The sequence below is a fragment of the Salarias fasciatus genome, chromosome 5 (genome assembly GCF_902148845.1).
Source record: "Salarias fasciatus chromosome 5, fSalaFa1.1, whole genome shotgun sequence".
In the NCBI taxonomy this organism is placed as follows: Eukaryota; Metazoa; Chordata; class Actinopteri; order Blenniiformes; family Blenniidae; genus Salarias; species Salarias fasciatus.
In genome coordinates, this window is record NC_043749.1 from 14940097 (window position 1) to 14966589 (window position 26493).

The 26493-nt window shown below is 42.1% G+C and overlaps 2 protein-coding genes across 2 annotated transcripts; both read left to right on the top strand.

Annotated features, from left to right (window-relative positions):
- The first annotated feature begins 757 nt into the window (after positions 1 to 757).
- Positions 758 to 14112, top strand: LOC115388105 (inter-alpha-trypsin inhibitor heavy chain H3-like). The gene is made up of 18 exons (XM_030091045.1): positions 758 to 829; positions 5960 to 6120; positions 6194 to 6298; positions 6580 to 6742; positions 6827 to 6937; positions 7545 to 7673; positions 7779 to 7895; positions 8003 to 8171; positions 8254 to 8364; positions 8458 to 8639; positions 8713 to 8892; positions 8969 to 9090; positions 9433 to 9641; positions 12781 to 12888; positions 12980 to 13148; positions 13445 to 13593; positions 13806 to 13890; positions 14073 to 14112. The coding sequence occupies exons 1-18, from the start codon at positions 758 to 760 to the stop codon at positions 14110 to 14112; spliced, it is 2382 nt and encodes a 793-aa protein (XP_029946905.1).
- LOC115387913 (inter-alpha-trypsin inhibitor heavy chain H3-like) lies at positions 9694 to 24610 on the top strand. The gene is made up of 14 exons (XM_030090818.1): positions 9694 to 9698; positions 16079 to 16081; positions 20656 to 20742; positions 21592 to 21752; positions 21826 to 21930; positions 22250 to 22412; positions 22497 to 22607; positions 23065 to 23193; positions 23298 to 23414; positions 23520 to 23688; positions 23770 to 23880; positions 23974 to 24155; positions 24229 to 24408; positions 24485 to 24610. The coding sequence occupies exons 3-14, from the start codon at positions 20668 to 20670 to the stop codon at positions 24608 to 24610; spliced, it is 1629 nt and encodes a 542-aa protein (XP_029946678.1). The 5' UTR covers positions 9694 to 9698; positions 16079 to 16081; positions 20656 to 20667.
- Positions 24611 to 26493: the final 1883 nt, after the last annotated feature.

Consider the following 26493-nt stretch of genomic DNA (forward strand, 5'->3'; position numbering starts at 1 on the left):
TATCTCAGTTGTGAGTTTTTGAGTTTATAATAATTGTATAATGAAAAGTTGTTTTATGAGTGACCTTACTGTCTTCAGCTTTTTTTATTTTTATTTTTTTTTTCACAAAATGATCTTTGAAAAATAGGGGTCGTGTTATAATCGGAGTCGTCTTATATTCGGGCCAATACGGTATGTCAAAGACTCCCTATCTCCCAATGATAAAGAATCCTTTAAAAAATTCCTGGATCCAGACAGTGTTTCGGATCATCACCAAAATTTAATTAATTCTAAGTTAGCCCAAGACCCACCTTTCCACAAAGTTTCATTGCAATCCGTCCATTACTTTTTCCATAATGTTGCTAACAGACCAACAAACCAACCAACAAGCCAACATGATTACATAACCTCCTGGCGGAGGTAATACATTTCATTTTTGCTTGACTCAACATAATAAAAGTCATAAGCTTGTTTTTTGACAATGTTTAAATTAGGCCATCAAGAGTTTATTTGTTTATAACCAGTGTTGTTTATCAATGCAGGTTATTTCATAGTTACAGAGTCCTCGCAAAGTTTACAGATTGAGCAACCTAATCTCTGATCAATTTCTGTTGTGTGTGGATTTTTTTTTTTTTTTTTCGTGCAAGTGAGAGCTGTTGAGAGAGAAAGGAGAAAAAGAGGAGGTTTCCCTTTAAGAGCAGTAAGTACACATCCATGCTGTCCCCATTTGAGTTTAAAAGACAGTTTCAGCTGCTGGAGCTAGTCTGGTGGAGGCATGATGGAGCGAGCTGTGGTGAGAATCACCCTCATTGGGCTGATGGTGGCTTTGGCAGCCACACTACCAAACAAGGTAAGACACACTGCTGTTAACAAGAGGACACATTCAGCAGACATGAATTATGTACAGATGTACATTTTAAGATGTCGGTCTCAGTCACAGCTCTGGACTTTGTCTAAACATAAGAGCAAGCGGGTTGAATGACCTTCTGACTCTTTACTATCAAGGCTGCTGAACATTGTTGACAGTTTTGATAGTTCTACTTTGACTTGATGGCTAAAAAACATTTTTAAGTTTGATTTTAGTTAATGATTCAGTATAAACAAATGAGAGTCTCCATGAAATATCTGAACAAAAGTTTAGAGTTTTATGTCTGATGTTTGAAAATATCTGAGGACTGTTTTATGCATAAAAATCAGGTTAAAGTGTCCACGAGGGAAAACTGAGTGCATGTTTTGGATTTTTTTTTTTCTTTTTGTGAATTAAAAGATAAGTTCAGTTTAAACATTTTTCATGTTATAGAATGAAGTAGAACAATATACTCACCCCGAATGCTTTTCCGAACAGTGCTTCGGGAGAAATTTAGATCCATAGTCGAGCTGCAGACATCTGTATACTGTTTTCCAAAGGGGCATGTGTGGCGCTGGCTCCCAAAATGCCTTTAATCATCCAAAAACTCATTAGTTTCACCAATATTTCCTCATGGTCCACTCACGGCATTCCTCCATGACAGCCCGGTGTCGCAAAATACATGCTTTTGCAGTTTTACAGATCTATGAAGTGAATACGGTGATTTGGATGCAAACTGAAGTACATTCGCCAAGAGACACAGTAGGTGGCATTGTGCACCTAAGTTGTTGGTCACCACCCGCTCCAAAGAAGAAGAATGAGATCTCTGAACTGCAAACTTCTTCTTCCAAAAGTACAAGGTTACCCTAGGTCGGAGGGTTATGATCGACTTTGTTGTCGTGCCATCTGATCTCTGGCTGTGTGTTCCAAACACAACAGACAGACGATTATTTTCAATAAACTGGTTTCTTCAACACTGCCCGCCTGGAATGCGTGGTGTGGAAATGAGCGCTCCCGCCAATGCGAAAGTGAACTGACCCCGCCCGCCACTCGCAGTGTAGGTGGACAAAACAAGCGCTCCCGCCACCGCCCCTCGCCACCGGCCGCCAGCCTTGCAAGATCGGCAAGATGGCGGCGTCCTCAGCAAAAGAAGTTCATAAATGTAATTATTTTCTCAATGAATAAAGTTTTAAAATTTAAGAAAAACATTCTTCTTCAGCAAACAATTGTCGCATCTGCCTACGTCATCGGCAGTGGCGACTACTGATGACGTACGCGATTGTTGAAGGGGTGTCCCAATTCAGAGGGGTTTACATTCGACCCTCCCCCTTAGCACTCCATTTCAAAGGGGTAGGGGCAAGGGGTAGGGTGAGAAAAAGAAATGGAATTGGGCCTCAGTCTCTGGACTGTCTTGGTTGACACGTCTCTTCAACATTGTGTGGCAATCGGGGGGCAGCTCCTCTGGACTGGTGGACTGGGAGACTGGAGTGGTGGTTCCCCTTGGAAAACACACAGACGCCAACAGTACAAGAGGTGAGTGAAGAGGAAGAGGTTGATGAAACCAGAGTTGAGACTAAGGCTAAAGGTGTAATAGTAATGATAGAAGGAGCAGGATTACTATTGCAACAACACATCATCAGTAGGGTAAAGCTAACCTGTTTCACGACGGTCTAATCCCAGTTCACGTTGCCTATTAGTGGGTGAAGAATCCAACACTTGGTGAATTCTGCTTCACAATGACAGGAAGTGCCGACATCGATGGATCAAGTGACATCGCTATGAACGTTTGTCTGCCACAACTCAGTTATCCCTGTGGCATCTTTTCGGACACTTCCTGCTTAAAACCCAAGAAGTCAGAAGGGCTTGAAGATACCACTCCTCAGCCTTCCTGGGAAAGTCTATTGCAGGGTACTGGAGAGGAAGATTCGACCGATAGTTAAGTCCCATTACTGCGTTATTTTTAATGATCTCCCAATGCATGTTTGGACCATTTTCCCATAATTTGAACCTATTGTCTAGTTTGTCAGGTGTGAAGTCTGTTTCATATGCAATCCATCGCAGAAACCTACACTGACTTTTTCGATTGTATTTTTTTGTAATTTCAGTCCACATTTTTATAGATACCCCAAGCCATGAATGTACTTTCATTTTCCAGTTTGACCATGATTTTATCATCACTCGCTAGTGTTGTAGTACTCGAGATCGGTCTCGGTCTTCAGACCAGTCTCGAGACCACTTTTTGAAGATCTCGGGTCTTGTCTCACACTCGACCACATTTTTACTCGGTCTCGTCTCGGTCTCGGGCACAGAGGACTCGGGATTTTACTGCGAGACCAGCCGAGACCACGGCTACAAAAGCACTGAACTGCCTGTCAACTATCTCGCCTTTTCAGCGATTGTACGCCACAGATGGATGCGTGCGAGCCCCACCAAAAAAATGGCTTGATGCCAAATCGAGTTGCCGACCCCTGCACTACAGGATGTTCGGGCCGAATTTTGCCCCGATCTTCTCCTCCCGACTGAAGCCGACAAGGTCTGATTGTCGGAAGTATGCAAATGAGTTCGGGTCCGATCCTCCTCTGGTGTGCGGTGCGTTCAGAGAGATTTTTCTCCGGTCGGAGCCGCTCGGGAGGCATCGGAAGGGGAGATCGTAGATAATGAACATGTTTAATATTTCATATTGCAAATCCTGTGGTGTGTGGTGCGCTCCGAGAGGAGCTGATCAGCTGAAAGCCAACCTGTCCACACCCTCGGAATAGAGCTCCCTGATTGACTGAACAGCTCCATCACCAGATGATAATGCACTACTTTGAAAAAAAAAAAATCCCGTCTCAGCTGTCAGAGCTGGAGACATAAATATGTAACAGTGAAATATATTCATTATATGACAGTGGAAAAGAAAAGCCAGAGCTCCAAAACAGCGCAGAAGGTTGCTTAACCCTCAATAACTCTATCACTCCTGGATGAACTGTATTTCCTCCATTCAGACCCAAACCCAGATGTGATTCATTCATCTGCATCTCCGCCAGTCCTGCAATAATACCAATGTTTTAATTCATCTCTATTAATAACCATCACGGAAGAATGGGGGAAAAAAACAAAAAAACAAAAAAATACTTTCCGCTGACTCTGTGCCTTCAGAGCAGCAGAGCGATGTATAATGAAACTTTTTCTAAACAAATTTCAACGTGTTTTTTCTGGTTTAAACCATCCAGTCTGGGGACAAAAAGAATGATTTAAAATATTTGGTGATTTTAAAAAGTAGCTTTTATTTATCACAGACAGTTCCTAATAACTTATTTCTACTGCTCCACTCTGGAGTCAAACACACACACACACACACACACACACACACACACACACACACACACACACACACACACACACACACACACACACACACACAAATAAGTTCAATTATTATCAAATGTGGAGGGTAAATTATAATAAAATTATCTCAAACTATATTCTCCTCTCCTGTACTGTAACATCATTTTCTGACAGGGTCCTCACAGTGCGCGCATGCAAGGGGGAGGAGTGGGGGGGCGTTGCAGGAGCGATGCCGATATGAATGAATGTACAGAAGGAGTTAGCTCTCCGCTTATTATTAAAAGTGGAGATGAATGTAAACACAGGAATGAAGGGAAACCGCACAAAGTCACATTTGACTACACGAGATTTGGAAGAGTGAGGAGCCAATTCTCTGACAGAATATTCTAATGTGTGTTCTGCTCCAGAGCGACACACACACCAGAAGATCAGGAGATAAATAACACGACAAAGCCATATTGAAGAGATGTGTTGAATTGTTCTTCAGTTGCAAACAAGTTTATTACAGGCAATCTTACACTGACCTGAAAACTAATGAATAAGCATTGAATAAAATGGTTAAGTAAAATTTAGTATTGTCTCCGTCTCGATCTTTTCTCTCAGTAAGGCTTCCACAAAAGCACTCACAGATGTTGTTTGATCCAAGAAGTGAGAGCACGGCGAAATAATATCAGCCTGCATGGCTGATATTATTTCGCCGTGCCCTCACTTCTTGGTTATCTGTTTTTCCTCCAACTTTTTATGTAGTTTGATGAGATCACACGTAGCTTCCTCGATGCTAACGACGCGCTCCTCCGCTTCTCCGATCCTCCTCTCTGCATCGTCAATCCTGTCATTCGTCTTCTGCAGATCCTCCCTGATACCGTTGAGACTGTCCACTGTCTCACGTCTGAACTCTCGTATCTCCCTCAGAACTGTCTCCAACTCCGACATTTTTTCTGATGTCTGCGGTGCTTCGGGTGTTAGCTCCTCGGCCAGTTCCAGCGCTTCGGGGCTACCTCGCGCAAGCCTCGCTGCTGGCTTAGCTTGCTCGTCGTCCTCGTCTGCGTTTGTTCCAGCTTTGCGTCTGTTTTCTACCTTTACCTCTTGTCTTGTTCCAAGCCCCAAATATGTTCTTTACATTATTACAGTTTTTATCTCGGGTTAACAGGGCATTTCCTCAACTTTTATCAGAGCTTTTCTGTTTATGCTGCCGCCATGCTCGACCCGGAACCAGAAGCCATCGAAGCTCTCGATTTTGGGGTCAATCTACGCCCCTACCCTCACCTATGGTCATGAGCTTTGGGTCATAACCACAAGGATAAGATCCCTGATACAAGCGGCTGAAATGAGCTTCCTCCGTAGGGTGGCTGGGCACTCCCTTAGAGATAGGGTGAGGAGCTCAGTCACCAGGGAGGAGCTCGGAGGAGAGCCGCTACTCCTCCACATCAAGAGGAGCCAGCTGAGGTGGCTTGGGCATCTGTTTAGGATGCCTCCTACACAACTCCCTAGGGAGGTGTTCCAGACATGTCCCACCGGGAAGAGACCCCGGGGAAGACGGAGGACACACTGGAGAGATGATGTCTCTCAGCTGGCCTGGGAACAACTCTGGATCCTGCCTGAAGAGCTGGAGGAAGTGTCTGGGGACAGGGAAGTCTGGGCTGCTCTGCTAAGACTGCTGCCCACGTGGGCTGGTTTCAGATGTGTGGTTGAAAATGGATGGATGGATGGATTTTTTTCCATCCAACCTTTGGCCAACAGGTCATTCATTCAATCAGTCACTTGATACATAACTTTTGTTTGCTGCCTCTTGTGTTTTTTCAGGACGACTGGAACATCTACAGCTTCCACATTAACTCCACAGTCAGTAGCCGCTATGCCACCACCATCATTACAAGCCGTGTGGCAAACCGCATGGCCGAGTCCAAAGAAGTCGAGTTCCATGTCCGGATCCCCAAGAACGCCTTCATCACTAAATTCAGAATGTGTGTGATTCAAACAAACACGTTTTTGGATCCTTACAAAAATGTGTTCAAACCTTTCATTTGTTTATCTCAGGTTTATAGATGGCCAGGTGTATGATGGGAATGTGAAGGAGAAAGAGCAGGCGCAGAGGCAGTACACCACCGCTGTGTCCCGAGGTCAAAGTGCTGGAATCGTCAGGTGAATGAACTGATCGATTTATTTTATTGCCTGCTCTGCGTCAAGCCGTTTCTAAGCTGTATTTGTTCAGGAACTTTGTGTGTTCCTCATGATATATGGAGAACAAACAGCAGCTTTAAGCTCCTCAATTGTAACTTTCTCTGACTTGCAAGGAAGAAGTATGAAGGGCCCAAGATACACAATGCACACATTCCTTTTTGAGATTTAGACCTAATTATCATTATTTTTCTCAACTTTCCAATCTTCACATATTGTTAAATTTTTTGCTGTTTGTGCTGCAGTTCAGTGGGGAGGACTCTGGAGGAGTTCAAGACCTCTGTCACCGTTTCTGCACACAACAAGGTCACTTTTGAACTCACATATGAGGAGCTGATGAAACGCACGCTTGGGAAGTACGAGCTGCAGATCCACGCTCGACCCATGCAGCCTGTCAAAGACTTCAAGGTATCTTTTCTCTTTACTATAAGTAACCTTTACAAACACGTGCCTGGGGAAACTACATTTAATTTTTGTGTGTTCTTCGGCCAGATTGATGTGCACATTCAGGAGAAAGCCGGCATCAGTTTCCTGGATGTTAAAGGAGGACTGAGCACTAATGCCCTGGCTAATGCCATCACTCGAACCCAAGCAGACAAGCAGGTATCTGCTAGATTGACCTAACATATATTTGACTTCTGTATCAGTCTATCTGCTACTTTCGGGTGATGGGTGGGATCTGAAGATTGAACTGTGTAAACAATGAATCCTGACAAAAGTTGGGGCTAAGAGTAGGGGACATCCCATCCATAAATGCATAAGTTCGATAGATTGTGGAAGTATAAACCTGCACAACTGATAGATTGCCCCCACTGCATGCTAATTTGCACTTCTAAAATGCACAACATGATTCACAGATCTTTGCACAAATAATGGACCCATTAGTTGTGATCAGGAGAGTGCACAATTCTCCCTAATGCGCGATAACACACAGAATCAAACAACAAAATCCAAAACTTCTACAACTTTTCTTCTGTTATACTGAATGATTCAAATAACCAACTTGAAAATGTTGCCGACTGAGCTGATTTATCAATGAAATCTCAGAGTGCACAATTCTCCCTAATGCGCTATAACATACAGAAACAACAAAATCCACAACTTCTACAACTTTTCTTCTCTTACAGTGAATGATTGAATTAATAACCGACTAGAAAATGTTGCAGATTGAGCTGATTGATCAATGAAATCTCATTCCCTCTGTTTCCAGGCCTGGGTGCATTTCTATCCAACCGAGGACCAACAGAAAGCATGTGACAGCTGTGACAAGCAGGGTTTGAATGGAGATCTGGTTATTGTTTATGACGTCAACAGGAACTCCACACTGGGAGACATCATGGTAAAGCAACAGTAATTTTCCACAAGAAAAAAAAAACTCTCAATATCATAATAATAATGTTATATGTCTTTCGTTCAATGTTAATTTTTTATTCTTCCCTTTAAGGTATCTAAAGGATACTTTGTTCATCACTTCGCTCCATCCAATCTTTCCCGAATACCAAAAAATGTTGTCTTCATCATTGATCGAAGTGGCTCAATGCGTGGCAGGAAAATTGAACAGGTACACTATTTGAAGAAATACAATTAAGATATCTAGTTCCACTTTAATAAATGATACAAAACAAAACATGACATAAAAATCAAAACATGTCAACATTGTTTCTCCAGACTCGAACAGCATTGATCCACATTCTGGGTGACCTGGCAGAAGACGACTACTTTGGTCTCATTACTTTCGATGATAAAATTTTTCACTGGAAACAAGAACTTGTTCAGGCAAACAGTGCAAACTTGGACAGTGCGAAGAAATTTGCACGAGAAATTTCAGATAGAGGAGGTGAGTTTTCAGGAGCTGCTGTTCTTTAACATCAACATTCATGCTTTGGTGCTGAAGTCGATTTCTGTTGCATTTTTTTCAGGCACTGACATTAACAGAGCAGTGCTGGAAGGATCCAATATGTTGAATGCACATCCCAGAGAAGGCTCAGCATCTCTCCTCATACTTCTCACAGACGGAGATCCAACCTCAGGTTTTACTGAAGCCAGCACAAAAAAAGTACATCTTAGGAACAGTTCAGTGTTGTTCTGAGACTCAGCTGGTCTCATGTCTTGTGTTCATGCAGGAGAGACAAATATTGAAAGAATACATTCAAATGTAAGACAAGCCATTGCAGGAAAGTTCCCACTCTATTGTCTTGGCTTCGGTTTTGATGTGAATTTTGAGTTCCTGGAGAAAATGGCACTTCAGAACAATGGCGTAGCGCGCCGGATTTATGAGGAGTCTGATGCTGCCATTCAGCTGAAGGTATGTTCCTCCTCACTGTCAATGCACTTTGCAGCAAAACCATGTTGTAACTTCCATACTTTAATATCTACAGGGTTTCTATGAAGAAGTGGCCACTCCTCTTCTGACTGATGTAACCATGTCCTACAAAGGTGGGAGCAATCTAACCCAGACTGTCTTCAGCCAGTATTATAATGGCTCTGAGATCGTGGTGGCTGGTCAGATCGACGACAACAACATTGACTCCTTCATTCCACAAGCTGTGGCCATTACGGTGAGGATGGATCCACAATGCAGCTGTGTATGTACAAAACTTTTCCCAGTATTTGAATACCGTGTCTTTATGACAGAGAACTGAAAGAAAGACCTTTTCTGAAACAAACAGCCCAGTGGAGACAAGTGAAACAGTGTCTGACAACCAGACTCAGAGAGTTTGGGCCTACCTCACTGTCAAACAGTTTCTGCAGAAAGAGTAAGAGTGAAATCTCTGTCTTTGGCATCTGATGTGAACAACCTTATAACAATGAGCTGAAACACCATTTGTCTTTAACTAATTACTGGCCTCAGTCAGCACATCTATCACAGTATGATCAGAAATATTGATTTCATGGTCGGTTGGCGGTCTTTCGTAGCTGCTGAGCTCTCTTTATCGTGATCATGACCCGTTATTCAAATAAGTTACCACAACATCATGCAGAAGGCCAGATGCTCCTAAAAGTACGATAAATATGGTACACCTGAAAACATTTTTTCCTTCAATACTTTGATTGAAGGGTCACCAGAAACAACTGTTTACCAGCTGTTTATGATGCAGGCTGCTCATGTCTGGACCCGAGAAAGAGGAAGTGAAGAAAAATATCTTGGAGCTGTCTCTGAAGTACAGCTTTGTGACCCCGCACACATCCATGGTGGTCACCAAGCCCCCCGGGGAGACGGCCGATGTACTGGATAAACCAAAGGAGGGGAAACAAGAGTCTCGGATCTCAGGAAATCCTCTTCAAGGAGCTCTTCCTCCTCCTCCAGGTACTGCTGATCCTCTTCCAGATGGTTTAATTCCTCTTAAAGTTGCTGCTGGTGTTGGTAATTATTACATAATAAAATGAGTAATTGTTTTTCCAATCAGTGTAAAATTTAAGTAACCACAAACGGACCATTCAAAATTCAGAATTTTTGGAAATGATGTATGGACGCCTTGGTTTTGTTGATGTTTTCTCTCAGCAGCAATGAGTTGTATTCCAACTCAGGCATCTTCACAGTTTGGTTTTGCAGTGACCTGTTCACATATTAATACATTGAATGAATATTACAGTGCTAGACAATTGTTAATGAATGACCTAATTAACACCTGTGCTCTTCATTGTGAGCTTGGCTTGCTATTAAAATACATACGCTGTCAAAAACATCATGCAACAAGAGATTACTAAAGAAAAAAAAAAGTTCTACATCAATTAAAGATTCTTTTTCTCTTCAGGACGAACAAGAACCCAGCAAGGTACGACACTAATTCGTCTGCATACATATTCACCAACACCAGAAATAGTAATGCTTATTTATAATTCTTCATAACCACAGAAAATGTAATTAATACCAATCATCAAACAAACATTAAGATAGATGCTGCTTGTTTATTTTTATTTATTTATTTTTTTAACTTTCTCTAAGTGATGACAATGTACAGAAATACTGCTTTGCACAACAAAGAAATAAAACATTGTCACTGTTGGATGTGAATGCCCTACAAAGGCTGAAAACTTCCTTACGGAAGTTTTCCTGGAGCAACAGATTGGGTTTTCTTAATTACATACATCTTCGAGAGCAAATTTCAGTTAGAAACTATCCGAAGATAATTACTGACAATATCAGACAGTTTTCCGTTGTTAGTTTCTCCCTCAGGGATCCTGAATGTACGTATGTATGTACAGCATATAATGTAAATTTGTGAACTTTACCTGAGTGTTGTATTATCATGTGTCATCTTAGAGACAGTCTTTTTGACACTCTTTAACCTGTTAATGACTGCAAGTGAGTGAGACACAAGGTTTGACCCAAGTTCCTCTGCATCCATAATAATATCAACAATCTAACCGGTTATTTATAAATAATCACAGAATATGTCTTTCATTGCATAGTCATGCAATAAAGATAGAGATAGATGCTGCTTGTTTATTTATTTTTGAACTCCTGTATGATGCAGAGAAATGCAGCTTCGCACAGCAACAGAACAAAAACATTTTCACCGTTGGATGTAGATGTCCTACAAATGCTAAAATGTTCTTCACTGAAACTTTAATAGAGCAACAAGTTTTATTTAATAAGATACGCCTTTGCTAGAAATGTTCAATTTGAAACTCTCTCAAGATCATTACTGACAATATGTGATGGTTGTCTCTCGTCAGTTTCTTCCCCTGTGTTGAGATTACTAATGGAAGAGCCCCGCGGTATGTATGTATTTACTATCGATGTAAACTTCAGTGTTCTGTCGACAGTGTTACACCAAAAAGTCATCACAGAGAGTTTCTTCTGACACTCTTTTAAACCTGTTAATGCCAGCAAATGAGTGAGGCACCCTTGAAAAGATTTTTGATTGAAGCAGTTTTGTTCATCTTTGATCAAAGTTGGTGTAAAACTTACAACGAAATGAAAAATAAAGGTGATGAATCTATATTGTACATATTTAAAACATGAAACACTTTAAATCTACAGAAGACTTGAGAATGTTGTCATAAACCAAGCTTTGACTCTCCAGAGAACTTATAGATATTGACAGCAATACATTCTGTCACTTTACGAAAAAAAAGCTCAATTTAAAAGTTGTAAAAGTGATTTTCTTATTCGGTATTTAAAGGTGCATTAAGGAGTTTGTATGTTTTATGCGAAACAGTGCCCTCTGCAGGCCTTGGGCGTAATGCAGCTTAGTGAAAAACTCGTGCCTGTGGCTCGCGTGCACAGAAGAGGGGAACTCCTTCCTCACTCTTTTAGTAGCGCTGAAGTAAGATTTAATTTTTTTTTACCTGGTGGAGTCTGTGCTGGAGCTGTGGCAGTGCTAGAAGCCAGTCTTTTCTTACTTTCTGGAAGCTCCTGCTCAGTTGTTGCTCACTAAGCATCTGGCGGAGTAATGGCGGACAAAACGAAACTTAAGGAAATCAAGTCAGCAGCAGCACGCATTACGTCACATTCTCTCAAATTCTCCCCCCAAAAATTCTGGTGCCGGACCGGCACTGCAACTTTCAAGTGACAATTTAGCGCTGTTAGCGGTACTTGTAATGAATATGTCAGGGCACATTGTACACATCATTAAAAATGTGTAACATATTTATGGTGGAAAATAAGTATTTTTAAAGTTGAAAACTCCTTCATGCATCTTTAAATAATACATTATTTTGCCATGATCGCATGTTTAATAAATATCACATATTTCAGTTGAGAAACAGAGACAGTTACCGAAAGTGTGTTATTCACAATTTTCCTGAGTTTACTGCTTGATTTGGGTGGAAAAAGAATGAATTCCCAAAATTCCAGTTGTTTATTTTCAAGGTAATTTTCATCAAATCCCACAATAACACACAGTAAAGCCACAGTCATCCAGTCATCCAAATACTTCTTATCTTTTTGCAATAACTCAAATTTGTATTCATCATGTGGATGACATTCTTTCACTAATGTTGAAAATACTTTGTGTAATTTTACAGGGAAAATAAAATAAAAATACCACTGAAATTTAAACTGTCTTCCTACAGACTTTAAAACTACAAGAATGAAAAAAAAGTGTTCTTTATTTAGTTATGATTGTTTTCATTTTCTTATAAATGCCTTTATCATTTTTCAACATGTTCTCATGTCTCACTTTCTCTTCAACCATTTTGTGCACAAAGTCACTAAAGTCACACGCATCAAGATGACACAGCCTGCAACTGTGCAGCCTGCAACTGCTGGTAAAACATTATAAATCTTATCAATAAAGACATCGGGGTCCACATCGTTGTTTGTCTAAAAATGCGACTACTGGTAATGATTTATCCAACGCCCTCATATTTCTACTTTTTGATGTCTTTAAGTCAAACTTTAATGCTGATCACTCTGTTAAAGAGGAAATTTGAATGAATAGCTAAGATGAAATTACAGTTTTTATGTTCCGTATAACTGCCCGTCTCTGCATGTTTAGCTCCTCGTCTGCACAGATTTTTGATTACAACTGAAACTATGGCCCTGCCTATATGCTTTGACGTCCCTGGAGATCCCTTCATTAAACTGCTTCACCATCCCAGTAGAGGTCAGTGACGATCTCCTTTGTGCCTCCATCCTCTCGGATCTTTTATTGATCTGTTGGAAGACGAGCTCTGATTCTGTCTCTCTTTCTTCAGAGTTGTTTGTAAATGGGGAGCTCGATTCAGAAACAACTGGAGTCTTCCAGAAGATCGTCATCCACTTTGAAGCTGATAAACATGTTGAGGTTGACGTCAAAGGAGTCTCAATACGAGTGGGAGAGAATACAACACGACTCACTGGAGACGATGTGTTCACAAATGACAGGTGACTTTTCATTGTGACCATTAGCAGTGTGTAAAACTGAGTGTTGAACTGTCTTATCAGAGTGAATCTGTCAGGAATAATTTGACCCTTATAGGGTCCCATACCCACATCCACTCCCTAAATCCTCATTGTCAAGTGCCAGAAGGTGACAATTCATTGTTAGTCATGTTCATGTTGAGGTTGGTTGTGTTTCTGAGCTGTCCTCATTAAAATAGAAGTGTGCAATTTTACATGACTATGATCTTAAAAGCTAAGGGTGTTTGCTTTGTAAAACAACAAAACTAATGCTTTTTCAGTTTGACGGTGATCACAAGGTCTAAGGAAATAGACATTGCAGCTGGAGACGCACGAATAGTAATCATTGTCCATGAAAAGGCTGGTAGAGAGTTCCTCTGGCCCGTCATGAGACAGAAACCATCGGCCACCAACACTGAGGGACTTTTAGGTGAGTGAAAAGAGATGGAAAGTGTTTTTTCTGTCTTTGTTGGCTCTGTTTTAAAAGTCATTGTATTTACATGTGTGATTGTACATCTTGTAGCTTATATATACTGAATATGTTTTGCACCCAGCTGAGGCGCATTCCTAATGAGGAGACAGATACTGTGGACTATTATTGTCCCTTTTTCGCTGAGCTTTACTGCCTTTCTCTGTGTCCAGCTCTAAAACCAGCAAAATATGAGGATACAGAAGACTTTCCTATCCTAACAAAGAAGATCAAAGACCAGAAGTTCCCTGTTACACGGTATTGTCAATTCATATTGATACTTGTTCATCAAATAGACTTTTAGTGTGCTATTTTTCCAGTTCAAACATTAATGTTGTTTTTTTTTGTTTTTCTGTTGTAGTGACGTTGCTGTTCACTACAGCGTCACCCCTCCTGAGACGATGATATGCTGGCTGTCGCCTGCTGACTCTGTCTTGCAGAGACCTCTCAATGATTTCTTCGTTGCTCAACTTTGAATAGGAGAAATGTCACTTCAAACCTAAAAACAATAAACATTTCCCAGAGCTTGAGCTGTTCAACTTAATGCCTGTTGACTTGATTCTCTCCAGTACTTTGTTAAAGCGTTGGTCATGCTGTTGTGCTGTGGTAGCCTCGCCACTCCTCATCCACATTTGGATTTTGGAGTTGGGCTTAAATCCAAATTCCACCGGACACGAAAGCGCCGCGCTGCGTCACGTTTCAGAAGTGCCACCGTGTGCCACAGCGCTGGAGTTTCACTTCAGTTTTATTTTCTGCGCTGGCGCTTCAAAACCTCGTAAAGTCACTGTCGTTGAGAAAGCACAACACAGGAAGTTAAACCGGAAGTTTCAAAATAAAACACAATCACAACGTCACGGATGTAAATTTTTTCCTATATGTTGTTTTTACGCTGCCTCAGGAGGCACGAACTGGCCTGGCATGCCAAACTGACTTTATGTGTTACACACGTATAAAGACAGTCTGGTACCGCGCCATTGGGGCAGCATTTCAAACTGGCAACGGGAGGCGGGACTATTGAGCGGAGAGAACCAATCCAAGAAATAAGGCTGTGACGCAACCCCAATGCGACATACGCAGCGCTCCGTTGTAGTTGTTTTGTTGTCCAAATCATGGGATCATGGCATATAGTTTTACGTCCGTTTTACCCCCAAATTCCTCCGGCCGCTTAATTAAGCGATGCGGCGGCGTCTTGTTCCTGAAGTCAACGCACAACGGGGAGCGCGGTGCAGCGCCGCGCCGTTCAGAAGCGGCGACCTGAAGCGAATCACCAGCGCCGTGGCGCACGCCTCCGTTCTGGTGGTCCGTCATAACACCGGTGCTTCTGGGATGCTGCGTGGTGCTTTCGCGTCCGGTGGAATTTGGGGGTTAGAAAGAAAAGCCTTCAGAGCAGATTCTTGCTGTGGTTTCAGCGTCAAATTCAGTTCGTTCAAAACTTCAGACAGAGTCGTGATAAAACCTCGCTGTGTTGCGGCTGCCATCATGATTGTTTTGGGGGAGGTATAATATGACGCATCACTAACTCCCGCCTCTCGTGGGCTATGATTGGCCCGGCAGAAGTTTGGCGGGCAAGAAGTCAGATTCAAACAGCGCGATCCCAGACTGTTTCCCCATGTATCCCTGAGCATGGAGAAACAGTCTGGCGTGCCAGGCTAGGCACGAGCATCAGGTCAACAGGGTCCCAGACAGTAGTGAACGTAGAAATTACCGTTTTTTTTTTATATAGAATAAACCATACAAAAGAAACCATTGGATAAAAAAAGCACTCATTTGAGATCAGAACATAAACCATTTACTCATCCTTGCTGGAAGTACTTTAAATCACAGAGCAATGTGACTGGGACGAGCAGAGCGACCTTGTCAAAGCGAAATGAGATGGGTTTTCTTTTTTGAAATTTCTGTTTATATCTTATGTTGTTTGTGTGATAACGAGAGCACGAGAGCCTCTCTGAGGAGCGGCCCTCCCCCTTCGGATTGCGCGGCGCTGAGCTGCGCTCCCAGTGTGCGTAGGAGCAAGACGCCGGATACCGATGGATGGTGCGGTTTTTGCTCTTTTTTGTTTTCATGACTGTTTTTACTGTTCAGCACTTCTCGTTGTTTTTATGAATATGAAAAGCGCTTTTACAAATAAAGATTGAGATTAAGATGGCTCGGACGGCCACCATCGCTGCTCTGTATTTGGCATGGGGAAGTCAGGCGTGGCTGCAGGCGAGGCGCCGGCATCGCTTCTGGATGCATGCTGCCCTACGGAGGCGATATGAGCTCGGTGAGATCCACCGTCTTGTGCAGGAGCTTCGCCTGGACGACGGCCGGTTTCAGCGCTACTTCAGGCTGACGCTGTGTTCCACCAGAAGCAGTGAACAAATGAAATCGGTCACGCCGCATGCCGCTCGCCTTGGCATCACGCCAACTCTTCAGCGTGGTCGGAGCCCTGCATGCCCTACATCAGCACGTCCGTGAAGACCTCCACGCTGATAGGCTGTCCTGGCGCGAATTCGCTTGAAAAGTTTAATTATTTCAACTTGAGCGACAATCGGCGAATGATGAAGTGGCGGGTGGCAGGCGGCGTGTCTTTCCCTGCACGCAAAGACACGCAAAAATGTCTTTTCCTGTTAGAAACGCACCAAGTGCAGACTCTTGCTCTTGCTTGATTGTTGTAATGCTTGGTATTTTGGCTCTAACTTTACTTATTGCAGCTTTCAGACGATGGTTTAAGTTAAAGTCCATAATCTCTGCTACGCGCAGTGATGACATCACCTCCGGTTTAGCCACCGGAATTCACCAAAAAAAATTGAAAACAAGCGGCAACGCTGATTGACTCGGCTGTTTCACAACAGAGTTGAATCCCCTTCTATGGGCTACTACCCAGACTGAGCCCAACTCCAGAATCCAAGCGGATGAGCAGTGGGCGGGGCTGGTTTACGAGGCAAGTGCTGTGGTGCCGTAAATGAGAATATAATCCATGCACATAGCTACTCTATCTTAATCACTCAGGGTCTCCGCCATCTGCCAGATGGTATCTGCCAGAAACCTGAGGCCGCATCCAGTGATGTAAAACATAGAGGCATCGCTGAGCTTCGCAGTGATTTCCTCAGCAGGTGGGAGAACATACTTCTCGCTCTTCACAGCCTTGTTTAACTTTGTCAGATCGACACATATGCGCACTTTGCATCTTGGGTCTGGCGCTATAGGTGCGCACCAATCTGTTGGTCCATTCACCTCTATGCCCTGTATTTTGTTTTTTACTTTCTCTAAGAGGGGCGGAGGAACTCTTCGGGTGGTATGTACTGCATATGGTTCTATGTTCTCTTTGGATGTATTTTCAAAGGCTCGGTCTTGAGAGTTTCATGCTCAGTCAATACTTTGTGCACTTCCTCAATGTGTTTGACTAGTCCTGTTGAGGTGATGACTAGGCAGACCAGTTTGTTTAGGATTATACAGTAAACAAGATGGTGTATCCGTCAGGATACAGGAATGAGGCCGATGTTCCTTTGTTGGACTGTGAGGGTAAGTCCATTTACTGCAGTACACAGGCAGTGGTGCAACAGTCTGAAATAAACATAAATCCCAATGAATGTAACAGACTCAATTTGTAAAAAATTAAACATATAAGAACATAAACCCTCATAAATCTGCTCCCGTGAGCATGTATTTACATAATAACACACACAACAAGCACCAAGTCATATCAGCAAATGTCAACCAGATGCCTTTACACACCTGACAAGTGTCACTCTTCAGGTAATCTCCATAAACCAAATGGCTCAAATAACATAAATGCGGAAATGGTGCCACCCTGTGGCCAAAGAAAGAACGTAGCGGATATTCGCCCACACATGCTTGTTATGGCCACGACTCCGACAGAAAACATGAAACTACTTATTCCAAAATATGGATCCACACAAAATACACTTAAAGGAAGATAATCAGCTGGGATGACTGAGGAATAGGCCTGGGTACCGTTAGATATTTTTCAGGTACAAGTACTTTTCCGATACCTCACGTACGTACCGGTTCCTGAACTGTACTTTTTTCGGTACCTGCCTTCACGGAGCACAGATGATGCCATGACTGCATTTGCACTTCATGCCACTAGGTGTGCTGTTTGCATGTTCAACCTTATTTTACACAGACACCACAGAGGAAGAAGGGCGCTGCAGCCGCTGCAGGCAGGCTCGTCCGCATAGATATCATATAAGAACACTCGATGGCTCATGCGCACTGTAACCCAATGGGGACTAACGTCGTCACATGGCGGGCATTTTGGTACAGGGCTGCTCATTCACATATCACATTAATGTTAATGGAGTGTCAACTTTGAAATAACTATAGATTGCTCAATTTTCAATCGATTTTCAAAAGACTTGGTTTGTTATAAACGTCAGACATGTAGATATTTAACTGCATGCAAAACGAAAAGTTGTGATTTTAACATTTAGTCTGAATCATAGAAACGTAACGTTAGTAATAAATCAAACCATCTGTAAATCCATCAAGAATTCAATGAGTTTGAGTATTTTAGTTAGTGTAAATCACTCACCTTCCCTTAGATTACACAGAGCGCCCCAGAGAGGTCCACTGTCCGAAGATGGCCGCCAGTGAACGACGTTGTTGACTCTGCCTTTAGGCATCTAGTTTTTATATGATATCTATGCTCGTCCATGCTTCACATGTACGCGTCACATGCGCATGCGCAGTGCTCCGCGAAAGGATATACTGGAGCACAGCAGTAGAAGCCATAGACTCAGCCGTATATCCTTCCATGGAGCAATGCGCATGCGAAGGTCTGTGTGTATTAAAACATGTATCAAAACGTTATTTTAATGGATTGAAAGGAAAACACGTCCTTTAAAATGTTTTATAACCATTCGGATTTACTTCACGTGCTAATACGCCATCCCCTGGACCACTGTAAGGAGTATTTTGTCCACTTTCGTCAGTCCGGCTCTGTCTCCTTTTCACCTCCAGCAATTGAGCTAAGCTAACTACAATGCTAACAGCTGGGATCCAGTCACTGGACGCACAGACACAAAAAAGGTATCTATGAGCTTGTCTCACTTTGTCAATGATAGAGAAAGGGCTTGGGTCCAAAATCTTCGGAGTATTCCTTTAATACAAGTCCCATTGCACTTGCTGTCTTTGCCTAGCAGGTTATTAGCTGTGTGGCTCTGGATTGCATATCCTGGGAATGAGGAATGTTTTTCTTTTGATTGTGCATCTGCCTGAAATTTCCACAAACAATTTAGCTGACCACCAGGGCTGTTCACTGGTGGAATGTTTTACTGGACCAGTTTCTACTCAGGGACTAAACATGTTTGGTGTTGCGCCAATCAAAATCTCTACAGTCCACTGATCCCTTGCTATGTTGGAATCTGTGACAGCTCCAAGGAAATATGGGGTCTGTGAAACAGTCTCTGCTTCTGCCACTTCTCTAAAGGACTTACTGTGGCACATTCTTTCCCAGTGGCCCACCTTTTTGCATTTGTTGGATGAAGAATTTTTGGCTGGACACTTATGTTGGTCGTTATACTTCATTTTGCCACATAAGATTATTTGCTGCATGAGATATTTAAAAACAGCGACTGTTGCAGATGGTAAATGTGATTCATGCGCAGGATCAGCAGTTTGCTGCTGAGGACAAACATATTTCAGCCAATCACAGAAAGCTCATGCAAGTAAACAAGATTGATGGTTTAAATCCCCAGATTGTGTCTGTGGAGAGGATACGAAACCCCAAGTTTCTCCTCATGCCGTCGAGCAGCTTGAGTGATATAAAGAGCGTGCCATAGCATAACATCACTATTTTCTCTGTTCAAAGCAAACTTGATTCACAAAAAAAAAAAGAAAAAAGAAAAAAGAAAACAAACAGCCAAACTGACCTCTGCTGTAATTAATTAGAATGGTATTTTGTGATTATGTGAGGCACATACTCAAAATCCAGTGAGTGTTAATTTCACTGCAGGTAATATACTGACACACAAATCCACTCCGGAAAAATACGACCCCTGCCTAAACGGGTATTTTAATCTCATTGATATTGGAAGGATTGGTTTCCAGTAGAGGCACAAAACAGAGAGATTGTATCAAAAAATACAGAATAAAACAGCAAAGATCTAATATTCTGGAACTAAAGCTTACGATCTAAAAACAATAAATAGATAGATAGATAAATAAATAAATAAATAAATAAATAAATAAATAAATAAAATAAAAACCATCTAGCATTTTAATTTTGTTCAGCTGCTTTCAGGGTCATATATATTAGTTATAATACAAACAGACCAAGTGGAGCTCCTCATGTTGAATATTTAGATTGATATATAAATTCACTGGTGTCCCTTTAAAGTCATTTTTTGTTTGCACTGTATCACAATGCTTTGAAAGTGAATATTTGTGTTTGATTGTTTGATTGATTGTGTTTGAGAACATTTCCTATGCAGTTTGTTTTTGTGCTTTAAACAGTAGCTTCCATCTTTAATCGCTTTAATGCTTGCAGCAAAAGCCCCCCCCCCCCCCCCACCCAAAAAAAAAGAAAAAAGAAAAAAAAAACCAGCCAACCTGACCTCTGTTGCAATTAATCAGAATGGTATTATGTGAGGCACATACTCAAAACCCAGTGTGTGTTAACTTCAGTGCAGGTAATATACTGACAAACAAATCCACTCTGGGAAATACAACCCCTGCTTAAACAGGTATTTTAATCTCATTGATATTGGAAGGGCACCATGCAGTGTTGGGGCAAGGGTCCTTGGGGGCTACAAGCAAGAAATTCATCGGGCCCACACCGAAAAAAAAAAAATTTTTGCACACAATTTGCACCTAGCGGGGGCCCCCGAAAAGCCGGGGCCCCAGACAAATGCCTGGTTTGCCTGTTGGCATGCTCCGCCTCTGGCATCATGGCCAGATAGAAGTGACAGCTGGTGAGAGAGAAAGGAGAGAAAAAGAGGTTTCCCTTTAAGAGAACTAAGTACACATCCATGCTGTGCCAGTTTCAGTTTAAAAGACAGTTTCAGCTGCTGGAGCTAGTCTGGTGGAGGCATGATGGAGCGAGCTGTGGTGAGAATCACCCTCATTGGGCTGATGGTGGCTTTGGCAGCCACACTACCAAACAAGGTAAGACACACCACTGTCAGCAAGAAGCTGCATTCAGACATGAATAATTTATAGATGTGCATTTTAAGATGTCGGTCTCAGTCACAGCTCTGGACTTTGTCTAAACATCAGAGAAAGTAGGTTGAATGACCTTCTGACTATTTACTGTCAAGGTTTAGATTGTTGACAGTTTTGATAGTTCTACTTTGACTTGTTGGTTAAAAATATTTTTAAGTTTAATTTTAGTTAATGATTCAGTATAAACAAATGAGAGTTTCCATGAAATATATAAACAAAAGTTTAGAGCTTTATGTCTGATGTCTGAAAATATCTGAGGACTGTTTTATGCACAAATAACAGGTTAAAGTGGGAGGGGAAACTGAGAGCATGTATTCAGAATTTTTTTTTATCTTAAGATCTTTTCTTAAGACTGTACAGACTTGACTTTGTGAAAACAAAATCCACACCGACAGGTTTAATTTTTTAAATAAAGATAAGCCAAGTAATCATTATGGTTGAGGTAAAGGTGTGTCTGCAGGAAACAATGCAGTCTCCAAAATGTATTACCTCAGAAAGTGTGTGTATGTCTTCAAGCAAGAACATTATTTTTTCTATTCAGTAACTTTATTAGACTACTCCTTTAAGAAAAAAAAAAAGAAAAAAAGTACGTCGATGAAGGAAAGTCACTGATTGATTTAGTTGAGTTGAGTTGAGTTGAGTTGAATGATTTAAAATGATGGGAGGAGTGTCAGACACACTGAAGAAATGTGATTTGCAGTGCTCATTTTTTCCACCTTTGGTCAGTAGGTCATTAATTCAATCAGTCACTTGATACATAACTTTTGTTTGCTGCCTCTTGTGTTTGTTCAGGACGACTGGAACATCTACAGCTTCCACATTAACTCCACAGTCAGTAGCCGCTATGCCACCACCGTCATCACAAGCCGTGTGGCAAACCGTATGGCCGAGTCCAAGGAAGTAGAGTTCCATGTCCGGATCCCCAAGAACGCCTTCATCACTAAATTCAGAATGTGTGTGATTCAAACAAACACGTTTTTGGAACCTTGAAGAAATGTGTCCAAACCTTTCATTGGTTTATCTCAGGTTTATAGATGGCCAGGTGTATGATGGAAACGTGAAGGAGAAAGAGCAGGCGCAGAGGCAGTACACCACCGCTGTGTCCCGAGGTCAAAGTGCTGGAATCGTCAGGTGAATGAACTGATCGATTTATTTACTGCCTGCTCTGTGTCAAGCCGTTTCTAAGCTGTATTTGTTCAGGAACTCTGTGTGCTCGTCATAATATATGGAGAACAAACAGCAGCTTTAAACTGCTTAGTATAATTGTAACTATCATTGACTTGCAAGGAAGACGTATGAAGGGCCCAAGATACACACTGCACACATTCCTTGATGAGATTTAGATCTCATTATCATTATTATTATTATTATTTTTCTCAACTTTCCAATCTTCACATAAAGTGAAATCATTGCGCTTGAGCTCCAAACATCTTTGCTGTTTGTGCTGCAGTTCAGTGGGGAGGACTCTGGAGGAGTTCAAGACCTCTGTCACCGTTTCTGCACACAACAAGGTCACTTTTGAACTCACATATGAGGAGCTGATGAAACGCACGCTCGGGAAGTACGAGCTGCAGATCCACGCTCGACCCATGCAGCCTGTCAAAGACTTCAAGGTATCTTTTCTTGTCGTTATAAGTAACCTTTACAAACACGTGCCTGGGGAAACTACATTTAATTTTTGTGTGTTCTTTGGCCAGATTGATGTGCACATTCAGGAGAAAGCTGGCATCAGTTTCCTGGATGTAAAAGGAGGACTGAGCATTAATGCCCTGGCTAATGCCATCACACAAACCCAAGCAGACAAACAGGTATCTGATGTAATATATATTTGACTTCTGTATTAGTATGTCAGCCAGTTTCGAGTGATGGGTGGGATCTGGAGATTGAACTGTGTAAACAATGAATCCTGACAAGAGTTAGGGTTAAGAGTAGGGGACATTCCATCTATAAATGTGTAAGTTTGATAGATTGTACAAGTATGAATCCGTACAACTGATAGATTGCCACCATTGTATGCTAATTTGCACTGCTAAAATGCACAACATGATTCACAGATCATTGCACAAATAATGGATAGGTTTTTTGTGAGGAACAATTGGGAGAGTGCACAATTCTCTCTAATGCGCTATAACATACAGAAACAACAAAATCCACAACTTCTGCAACTTTTCTTCTCTTACAGTGAATGATTGAATTAATAACCGACTAGAAAATGTTGCAGATTGAGCTGATTGATCAATGAAATCTCATTCCCTCTGTTTCCAGGCCTGGGTGCATTTCTATCCTACCGAGGACCAACAGAAAGCATGTGACAGCTGTGATGAGCAGGGTTTGAATGGAGATCTGGTTATTGTTTATGACGTCAACAGGAACTCCACACTGGGAGACATCATGGTAAAGCAAGAGTAATTTTCCACAAGAAAAAAAATATCTCAATATTATAATAATAATGTTATATATCTTTCATTCCATGTTAATTTTTCATTCTTCCATTTAAGGTATCTAAAGGATACTTTGTTCATCACTTCGCTCCATCCAATCTTTCCCGAATACCAAAAAATGTTGTCTTTATCATTGATCAAAGTGGCTCAATGCGTGGCAGGAAAATTGAACAGGTACAGTATTTGTAGAAACACAATTCTGGCATCGAGTTTCACTTTAATAGATGACCAAAACAAAACATGACATAAAAATCAAAACATGTCAACATGTTTCTCCAGACTCGAACAGCATTGATCCACATTCTGGGTGACCTGGCAGAAGACGACTACTTTGGTCTCATTACTTTCGATGATAAAATTTTTCACTGGAAACGAGAACTTGTTCAGGCAAACAGTGCAAACTTGGACAGTGCAAAGAAATTTGCACGAAAAATTTCAGATAGAGGAGGTGAGTTTTCAGGAGCTGCTGTTCTTTAACATCGACCTTCATGCTTTGGTGCTGAAGTCGATTTCTGTTGCATTGTTTCAGGCACTGACATTAACAGAGCAGTGCTGGAAGGAACCAATATGCTGAACGCACATCCCAGAGAAGGCTCAGCATCTCTCCTCATACTTCTTACAGATGGAGATCCAACCTCAGGTCATACTGAAGCCAGCACACAAAAAGTACATATTAGGAACAGTTCAGTGTTGTTCTGAGACTCAGCTGGTCTCATGTCTTGTGTTCATGCAGGAGAGACAAATATTGAAAGAATACATTCAAACGTAAGACAAGCCATTGCAGGAAAGTTCCCACTCTATTGTCTTGGCTTCGGTTTTGATGTGAATTTTGAGTTCCTGGAGAAAATGGCACTTCAGAACAATGGCGTAGCGCGCCGGATTTATGAGGAGTCTGATGCTGCCATTCAGCTGAAGGTAAGTTCCTCCTCACTATCAATACACTTTGCAGCAAAACCATGTTATAACTTCCATACTTTAATATGTACAGGGTTTCTATGAAGAAGTGGCCACTCCTCTTCTGACCGATGTAACCATGTCCTACAAAGGTGGGAGCAATCTAACCCAGACTGTCTTCAGCCAGTATTACAATGGCTCTGAGATCGTGGTGGCTGGTCAGATCGACGACAACAACATTGACTCCCTCATTCCACAAGCTGTGGCCATTACGGTGAGGATGGATCCATAATGCAGCTGTATGTGTACGAAACGTTCCCTAGTATTTGAATACCGTGTCTTTATGACAGAGAACTGAAAGAAAGACCTTTTCTGAAACAAACAACCCAGTGGAGACAAGTGAAACAGTGTCTGAGAACCAGACTCAGAGAGTTTGGGCCTACCTCACTGTCAAACAGCTTCTGCAGAAAGAGTAAGAGTGAACTCTCTGTCTTTGGTATTCAACATGCACAATCGTATAACAATGAGCTGAAACCTTTGAATAACTAATTACTGACCTCAGTCAGCACATCTATCACAGTATGATCAGAAATATTGATTTCATGGTCGGTTGGCGGTCTTTCGTAGCTGCTGAGCTCTCTTTATCGTGATCATGACCCGTTATTCAAATGAATTACCACAACATCATGCAGAAGGCCAGATGCTCCTAAAAATACGATAAATATGGTACACCTGTAAAAATTTGTTCCTTCAAATAATTTGACTGAAGGGTCACCAGAAACAACCATTTACCAGCTGTTTATGATGCAGGCTGCTCATGTCTGGACCCGAGAAAGAGGAAGTGAAGGAAAATATCTTGGAGTTGTCTCTGAAGTACAGCTTTGTGACTCCGCACACATCCATGGTGGTCACCAAGCCCCCCGGGGAGACGGCCGAAGTTCTGGATAAACCAAAGGAGGGGAAACAAGAATCTCGGATCTGGGGAGATCCTCTTCTCGGAGCTGTTCCTCCTCCACCTGCTGCTGGTCCTCTTCCAGGTGCTGCTGGTCCTCGTGGAAGTGCTCCTTATCCTCTTCCAGGTGCTGCTGGTCTTCCTGGAAGTGCTCTTTATCCTCTTCCAGGTGCTGCTGGTCTTCCTGGAAGTGCTCCTTATCCTCTTCCAGGTGCTTTTCCTCCTCCTCCAGGTACTGCTGGTCCTTTTCCAGATGGTTTAATTCCTCTTAAAGGTACTGCTGATGTTGGTAATTATTACATCATAAAATGAGTAATTGTTTTTCCAATCAGTGTAAAATTTAAGTAACCACAAATGTATCATTCAAAATTCGGAATTTCTTGAAATGATGTATATACATCATTTCAACTATATAGAGGTCTTGGTTTTGTTGATGTTTTCTCTCTGCAGCAATAGGTTGTATTCCAACTCAGGCATATTCACGGTTTTGCAGTGATCTGTTCACATGTTTTTACGTTGAAAGAATATTATAGTCAATAATAACTTGGTAATGAATTAATTAATTAATGCCTGTGTTCTTCATTGTGAGCTTGGTTTGCTATTAAAATACATAAGCTGTCAAAAACATCATGCAACAAGAGATTACTAAAGAAAAAAAAAAGTTCTGCATCAATTAAAGATTCTTTTTCTCTTTAGGACGCAGAAGAATCCAACAAGGTATGACACAAAATCCTCTGCATACGTATTCACCAACACCAGAACTAATAACGCTTATTTTTATTCCTTAATAATCACAGAATATGTAAACAATACCATTCTACTTCGTGATATGCTAAGCCCACCTACGGGCTTCGCTATTGGTACTCCTCTTGGCGCCAGCCAATCCGGTGAGAAAAATTGAAACCTGTGCACCAATCCTAGCTGCGTGTTGGCACATCACCACGCCCCTCCCGAGGGTATATTACCAATGAATCTGGCGGAAATCTCCCTTCTTCTTCCTCAGCCCTTGAGACTTACAAGAAGCCATTCAAGACCTTCAGGATCAAGATTGGATCAAGATGGAAGAGCCGGCCCGTGATGAGTCGCCATTGGGCATCGGGCCTTTCACCTGCCGCTCATGCTGCACCGCTCTCATGGAGCAAGATCATGAGTGCTGCTTCGTCTGCCTCGGCTGGCAGTATCACCGCCGGCGGACTTCCTGCCCTGCCTGCCTCGCCCTGCTGCCAGAAGAATCTCAGCGGCGAGCGCCTTCATGGGTGCCGCGTCACCGGCCTCCGAGCATGACACCGCCCACCGAGGATTTCCCACCCCCGCCCCGTATGACTGGGCCGAAGCTGGCGGAAATATCAGCAGCAGCATCAGCAGCAGCAGCAGCAGCAGCAGCAGCCTCTCAGCGTCGCAGAGATC

Bases quoted from the DNA above. Each gene is read 5' to 3' on its own strand.
- LOC115388105 (XM_030091045.1), top strand. From the start codon at position 758: ATGGAGCGAGCTGTGGTGAGAATCACCCTCATTGGGCTGATGGTGGCT. The intron at 6,743-6,826 runs GTATCTTTTCTC...TTCTTCGGCCAG, and splicing joins AGCCTGTCAAAGACTTCAAG to ATTGATGTGCACATTCAGGA. The intron at 13,891-14,072 runs GTATTGTCAATT...TCTGTCTTGCAG, and splicing joins CAGAAGTTCCCTGTTACACG to AGACCTCTCAATGATTTCTT.
- LOC115387913 (XM_030090818.1), top strand. From the start codon at position 20,668: ATGATGGAGCGAGCTGTGGTGAGAATCACCCTCATTGGGCTGATGGTG. The intron at 21,753-21,825 runs GTGTGTGATTCA...GGTTTATCTCAG, and splicing joins TTCATCACTAAATTCAGAAT to GTTTATAGATGGCCAGGTGT. The intron at 23,881-23,973 runs GTCATACTGAAG...GTGTTCATGCAG, and splicing joins AGATGGAGATCCAACCTCAG to GAGAGACAAATATTGAAAGA.